The 8072-nt window shown below is 39.1% G+C and overlaps 1 protein-coding gene across 1 annotated transcript; it reads left to right on the top strand.

The window, feature by feature from the left end:
• The first annotated feature begins 2727 nt into the window (after positions 1-2727).
• Positions 2728-7735, top strand: LOC139141925 (uncharacterized). The gene is made up of 2 exons (XM_070711691.1): positions 2728-3003; positions 3130-7735. Exon 2 carries the CDS (start codon positions 3464-3466, stop codon positions 4388-4390), a length of 927 nt encoding a protein of 308 aa, XP_070567792.1. The 5' UTR covers positions 2728-3003; positions 3130-3463; the 3' UTR covers positions 4391-7735.
• Positions 7736-8072: the final 337 nt, after the last annotated feature.

Genomic DNA, 8072 nt, shown 5'->3' with positions numbered 1-8072 from the left:
ATGTTTCACAGTAGTCCTACAAGAGAGAAAAGTGTGCAGGTATTGAAAATTCTCCATGTTTTTTTCCTGATAAAGTGGCTGTAATGATACACATTAGGGTCCGAGTCAACTGACAATATTTTAAATATAAAAAAGTATTTCTCCATTTTATGTCTTCTAGCTTTTATATCTGTATTTTGTTGTCACTTTGAACATCATTTTGTTGGTTGCACCCTTTTCAACCGTCATGAGATAACCGATGATAATCTAGCAGAGTACATCAGAAATTGAAAGTTCTTTACCATTGTTGTTTTTTTTGGTGATTAACTTTTCTAGGAGGGGGTTTCAGTCAAATTTAAGAGTTAGAGAGGGGTTACTCAAATTCATCATGGTTGACAGGGGGTACTCGAAATTTCAGAGTTTCCGATGAAATTCCGCCGACCCCCCCCCCCCCCAGGCCGTAAATAATTTCGGCTCCCCCAGTACATACCGGTACATTGTGTATACCTTATGACCTTATGATGTATAGACACGATGGTATTTCTTGACCTCCACATCAACGACCCCTGTTGACCTCTGTTGACCTCTATTATGCTCTCGTTCAGTCAACATTGTCGACCCTAGGTAGTGCATGAGGCGAACAAAACCTGGCAACTTTAAAGTATCGGTGCTACTCTTTTCACATGGGTATGAAATAACAAGAACTGACCTCTCGTCAAATCTCGTTCGCCCGTGGAATTTTTATTGCAACACACCCAAAGGTGACACACCTGTTTTGCCGGACTGCAATCACGCTTCACATATATTATTGGTACACAGTATATCACAATCTCGACTACAAAACATTTAGGCTGCATTCACAAAAAACTAAATTGGGTGGGAACTTGTGGATATCAAAGGAAATTTGAAAGCCCAGGGTTAGTAAAATGGTAGATTTGAAAGGTTTGCACTGGGTATAGGGGTTGGATCTGAAAATATTTTGGTTCCCATTTTTTACATTATCAAATTCAACAGTTTGGTAAGTAAGCTTAATTTAATAATAATTGAATGAATAACATTGCTATATCATCCAATGGCTCTAATGTTAATATAATTACACACATTCTAGAATCATTCTATAGCATTTCATAACTTTCATTTTGAAACAATTTACAACTATGTCAATAGTGTGAATTATCATTGATGGATGAAACAAGACTAATGGACCTTATGACAAGGGACAGTACACTTGATATATATTTTTTCTGCTGTATCTGAATCCGTACAGATTATTATGCTACGTATTGGTTACTGTGACAACCACATTCTTTTCCCGCCATACCATTTACAACGTACTCAACAGTCAAATCTATTCAATTACAAAAAACTCTGCACGACATCTTTCCTTTACACGTGTCTTTTGCTGTTGCAAAGTCTAGTGGCGTGGGGCGTCGTGAAATAAAAGTCAGCACCGAACAAAAATTCTAATGAAGTGGAAACGCAGCAACTTTCTCCGATTTGTATGACAGCTTGTGCGTACTGTTGACCGTGAGTCGGCCAGATCTTCAACGGAAGAATAAAGATAAAGTTTCCAATGCAACGGCTTTCATTGCATTTCTCAATATACAAACTGTCCTACTTCTGAATTTATCAAACAAACTTTAAATGACAGTGTCATCGTTGTAAATTATGTAAATGTATTACTGTTGTCAGCATTATGTTTTTTCAATTGTGACGTAATTATGTTTATGTTTACATATTTGCCGATGTTGCCATTTTAAATAGATAAATAAATAATGATAAACCCTCGGCGCTATCAAACAAGACGTTTGTACCGTTTCAAGTTAAACATGCGTTTCAAAGATTGACAATAATTATTCAGCAAGAGTTACTGCAGTGGAACTCGCTTCCAAGTCCCGTGGTCAGCGCAACATCGCCGCTGTGTTTTCAAAGTAATTGCTCTACCATTACAATAGTTTGTCGACAGTCTCGCACGCAGACTGTGCAATATGCATTTTTAAAGTTCATTAACTGGCATTACTGCCTTTCTTTGTTGTGTTTCGTGCTTACTGTGTGTATGTGATGTCTAGTTGTTTGGTTTGCTCTTTGTATATATTCATAGTAAATGTTAACTTGGGAAGTGCTTTAAATGGATAAAAGTCTGCCCGCGACCCTAGACTTTTATCAGAAATAAACAAATAAATAAATAAATAAATAAATAAATAAATAAATAAAACTTGCATAACTTTAGATTTTGACTTTGCAACACTTCTCGCTAAGATATTCCAGTAATATGAGGATGAACTGTACTGCAATCCATTCAGCCCTAAAGTACGATTGATGCTGAACTATAATTAGCTATTAAATAGCTGTATTTGTTCTGTTAACCCGCACACAAGTTTTCTGTACAACCTCGCTGACAAAACCACCTTGTGACGGCTAGGTCAGGTCAAACCCACACACCTGTGACATAGGTCTATTAATATTTCCAAGGCGAATACTTATATTAGCAGCATGTCTGCGTACAAGGCCCTTGGTATAAGGCCACACAGATGTTTAAATTGAAATTGTATGAATATTTTCATGGACGGAAATGTACCGATAAGTATTATCTAAGGAACTCTGGAACTGTGGTTTATCTACAGTCAGCATGGTCAGTATACAATCAAATAGATAGGGGGCGTTTGTGTTCGCTGTAATAAATATTCATATTTACGTCATACCGTCGTGGAATTTTCCGCAACCTAGGGAAACCGCACTGTATTTTCTCATACCGGCACGACACTATACCGGTCTGTGTTGATCACGGCGTTTGGTCTCGCTTTTTTAGCGACCCGTCGACCATACATCTCAAATTAGAGTGTACCTGTTTAAACAGTAACCTTGGCAACCATAATAAGCTGGCGTTTTATACAAACGGAGTGCGTGAATCAGTGAAATCCGGGATAGTTCCTCCACGACACTACTGTGGTAACCTCTGCGTACCGTACCGGGCACAGCATCTAAATATCTGTGGGCGCGGGCAGACATCTGTCAGTGGCACGGGTGAGTGAACTTTCCCCTAAATGACCAGTGTAGCGACACCGATACCTGTGCTAGTATTTCTCAATCGAAATAGTATATCTTCTCCTGTGATACACCTAACGAATGTTGACTGTTGTTTATTTTCAGTGAGTACACCAGTAAACAGAAAGACCAAAGGGCGGCCTTCGCTTTTTCAGACATCTCCAAGGAAGCGTGACGGTGCTATAGAAAACGTGAGAGTACCTACACTGACGTATATGCTCGTCCAAGGACACAGTCCAGGTACCTTTCAGTCTGTAGTGTTCACGTGACCTGACATCAAGTCAATAATGCCTAGCGGTGGTGGAGCAGGAGTCAAGTACCAGTCTGGAAATAGTGCCGTACGTGTTCTGTATGAAGACGTCGGCTGGGACTGGAAGAGTGTGGTCGTCATAATTCTTGGCTGTGTTGACTTGGTGACCGACTGGCTCAATTACGCAGCATGGGCCAACCTGGGCTCCGGTCTTTTGGTCGGTCCACCCACACTATGACCTTGTTTGGCCTTCTGGTGTTCAGTATAGCGGGAACGTTCAGCTTTGCCTTCGATACGGTGAACACCTTCATGAAAGCTAAGGGGCGTAAACACGTTACACAAGATTATGCTGGATTAGTGCCCATGTGGCTTGAAGACGTACCGCTTGCGTGTCTCAATGTCTTCATTGCGCCATGTTCCTGGGCCACTGCAAAAGTTACCCAACTCGTGGCAGTCGCCGTGGCAGCGATCGTCTGCCTGTTTAAGTTTTTCAAGTTGCTTTTTAACTTCTGTTTTCGCGGTACGTGCTGTGAACGTCCTGTCACCAGCGTCCTCATTCTGGCTTTGGCCTTCTTCGGAACTGGTATCGTGTTCTGCTGTTCCATCGCCGTGTTCGTCCGCAACCTTCAGCAACTGCAGGCCGCCCACTCGTATGGCTTACAGAACGCCTACGTTTCAATGCCATCGACTTACCAGAAACACGTCTTGGCTAACCTAGAAGACATCACTACCCAGGAAAACAACGACATCACGTACATCGAATATGTCTGCAATCGTACCTTAAACACAGGCGTCATCGGTACACTTTGCCCACCTGAGTTCGAAGACCCATCAGTCGAAAGTATCATTTTCGGATTTGAGTACATATTACCAAGCGATAAAATCCCATACGGCAATATAGTGTACGACACGAAGTTGAGATACTTTAGCGGGAAATGCGAGACACACGGCAAGTTGGAGTCGCCTTCTTATTTATGGTACTGTGTCAAAGACCAGGGCGGTTACTGCACCATGTCCTGGGAACGAAATCTTTGCAAAATTTCTACCGAACCCGCATGGGAAGAAGAGGTCAGCATGAACTGTAATATGGGTCAGAAAATTATTGAACAGAGATAACCATGCCAATGAAAATAGCTTACAGTACGTAGTTCTAAAGAGACGTTTTAGTGTATATCTTTGTTACCCATTGAAGGTATTCATTGCATTGTACACAGGTAATAATTTCAAAAACACCAGACTACAAAACACCTTGCACTTCTAATCAATCCATACTGCCCGATTCACAGACTCAGGTAGGAAGAATTATACAGCACTGTTTTCAAATTAATAAGCGATGTACAAGTGACAAGAGAGGGCATATTTTTGCTGTATAACGATCGAGCTCTTTCTGATGACCTTAACCACGGTCAAACATCCGGGTATTCTTGTTTCGTAACGCGCGGACCATTACATGCACAAGGCATAAGCTTCTATCGTTTCAGCTTGTCTTGTTTGTTACTTTAATAAACACGTCGAAGACTGGCAAGTGTTGTTATTTAGATATTCAACTATAAGGCTAATGTGCCTGAGGCAAACTTTCATTCTATAGGCAATAACTTGGTATTTCAAGAAAAGTAATCGATGGGACATGTTTTGTGGCACAGAAAACAAAAGGTTCAGAATATTGTGAGGTCGATATGAACTATGGGCCTGCACGAGATTCAGTGTCTTTCATTTGAGTCCGAAATATGCTAATTACGTTGACGAAATCGGGCAAATTATGATTATGGTTATAGATAGTACTACATTTTACAATTTTAGTGATTATTCTACAAATATAGTTGTTTTATTATTTTTGATAACTGCTTTGTCAACCTCATTCCAGTTTATTATGGAGTGAGGGACCGTGGTAAGACCAATGTTTATGTATACAGTACGTTTAGGACGTTGATATCATGACGTATTTGTTGACGATGCAACAATGCTGTTCCCGTAATTAGTAACTAGAGGCTGCATTCAGTATCTCGATTCTGTAACTATGGCAACCATTTTATGGTTCAGTGGAAATTTCCCTTGGGTTCAGATGGGGAACTGTTCTAAAAACGTTTGATATGAGAGAGGAGATACTGCACTAAATTATGTTATTTCTGTTACAGTTTATCAGGATTATTTCCTCTCCGCGGTGTATTATATTGACATTGTCAGAGAATTTATTGACCTATGCGTGTCGGCAGCCATTTTCAGGCACGGTTTACACGCTCGGTGTTATTGTTGCTGGTCGGAGAATTCTATCGTACTGCTGAATTGCAAAAATGGGAATGAATTCAACCTGATTACATGTTGTGCTAGTGAAAACAAAATTCGGCTTTATATGTTGCGCTTTTGTATTTCACCCGCTTTCTCTGTGGACAGGCTTGAAATGCGTTGAAGACAGGCATTATTGTTTGTCTAAAACTCGCAATAATTTTTGGGGTGATTGACAAAGCTAAGAAACGATAATCTTGTCCAATGCTTTAACCAAATGTTCAAAATATTTGTGTAGATTGAACTCCAAAAATTTCATTGATATTTCAACTTTTGAATATTTCTTTACAGTTCTCAGATAAATAGAACAAGCAATATAACGTCAGAATGAGGCCAAGAATTTTTAATCCGGGCATCAATTTAATTTGGCGATAGGATTAGTTTAGACAGTGCCCGTATGAATTACAATACCTTATCAGATGTTAAGGATGATGACCAAAACAAAGTTCGATTTCTGCTTTCTGAGTTCGAGAACGACACAATATAGTATCAACCTGCCACCTTTTGATTGCGCCACGTTTTGCGTTGTACTATTTTTGTCAGTTTTTCTTTCTTCCCATTTAGTTCTCACGTTTTTAAAGATCATGGCTTTTCTCGTTAGTTGCCGAGATATAGGGAAAATAACAAAGTCATATTATCATACCTATTGATAACTCATTCTGACCCAAATTCTGATATCAGTACGCGAAATCAGGACACGGTTTCTGTACTGTACTTGTAGCTGTATGGTGTAGAGTGCGGCTGTGTACATGCAAGTAGGTCATAGTTCGACAAATAATTATCGGCTCCATCAATTTTACAACAATAGATAGGTCGTTTATCGCTCTATAGCGAACTGATAGTTTTGTGTTCCACTGCGTTTGATGGTGCACCTTCCATTAAACACAGACAATAAGAACGGAACCTTAAATATGAAAGCAACCTTTTATCTACCTGTCTCACGTATTCTTTACCAGTCATCACCCATGCCCATCCCGTGATCGCACTCTGGCACTAGTGGCAGTAGCTTGTAAATATTTGAACAGCCTGTGTTAGAAACACTACTATAAAATAACCGGCAAGCCTACCCGGTATTTAGATTAAACCACATGTCAAATCTGACAAAGTTTGAAATTGTTCTGATTAATCTTTTATATATCTCCATGGATTTAATGATATATGCTTATTCAGATCTCTGTACATGAAATATAAATAGTCCACCATTCTCCAAAATGGCAGACGATTAGCTGTGGCAATGTATCACACAACGTAAGTGGTGACAAACCATGAAAGGAGGAGGAAGGGCCTACGGCTGTCAATCACGCATTTTTGTTTTTCATTGCTATTTTGAGATATCTATTTTTTATCATACAATTATTGTGTATTAATTGTTCACTTTCAATGTCATCGTTATGTCTTTCATCTGTTGTTGACCTTTGCTTTGTAGCAAGCAGTCTGTCATTCATTCAAAACATGATTCGTAACTGTATGATCAGTCACCTATTTTTGACACATTTTCACTTTTCAAAGGTTTTTGTATTCATCCAAGAACAAGAGACGTCATCGATAGAAAGCGAGCGATTCTGTTGTAAGACTTAGCTGCTATCGATTTTTAATAAAATGGTCGAGATTCATTAACAGTCTCATTCTAAATATGGCACACCAAATAACAGCATTGATAAAATGACCGGCATGGAGATGTTTGATCCATAAACACTGCATATCGTGTATGACGTACTTCATGGAATGCACGTCGAGTTGGCACTTCTTCAATTTACTAATTCCATTAACGTACTCGGAACTATATATGTATAAAATGGCTACATATGAAATGGCTAGACGCAATACATTCAAAAAATCTTTTCTGTATTTTTATAGACATGTTATTTTAATTGATGAGGATGTCACCTGATGAAAATTACTTTCTCTGATTTGCTGTCACAATATCATGTAATGATTGACTTAGCATGAAGTGCGTTATTTATTAAGGCATCCATGCCTTCATTCAGTGTGTCTGTTCTATCAACTCGATATTAAATAATCATGATTGGATTAATACCGTTCTCTCTAGAGTAAAATGAATTTAAGATATCAATGATTTCTACTGAATTAATATCTCTAATAAACTTCATTTACATGTCTATCTTAATATGTATATTTACAGAAATTTAGAATAAAATCTTGTATTGCTTCTATTAACACGTGACTATCAGCCTCACTCTGACGAATGAATCAAGGTTTAACCTTACAAGGCAAGTGCGTCAGTAATGTTGTTCATTCAGTGAATGTGTGTGACGTAACATCATGTCATGTCGTACGTGAGAGAGGAATGTCGGTCATGGGGTCGCATTCAGTGAACTGCCACAGTTTTCACATATCCAAGAGCAATCTTGTTCTGAAAATCTTTCAATTCGAATTTAAAGATAGTTTCTGATTGTAGTCAGACTTGGAGAGGTTCTCCGCACATGCATATGTTCCCGCACTGCTATGGTGGCATGCCAGTTTAGATGTTTAAAGAGACGTGATTTTGTCAGTG

Source organism: Ptychodera flava, chromosome 1 (genome assembly GCF_041260155.1).
Source record: "Ptychodera flava strain L36383 chromosome 1, AS_Pfla_20210202, whole genome shotgun sequence".
Lineage (NCBI taxonomy): Eukaryota > Metazoa > Hemichordata > Enteropneusta > Ptychoderidae > Ptychodera > Ptychodera flava.
Note: the sequence above shows the minus strand (reverse complement) of the source record. Positions and strands in the feature narration are given on the sequence as shown.

What these genes read in the sequence shown, in the direction of transcription:
- LOC139141925 (XM_070711691.1), top strand. Translation starts at nt 3,464, where the DNA reads ATGGGCCAACCTGGGCTCCGGTCTTTTGGTCGGTCCACCCACACTATG.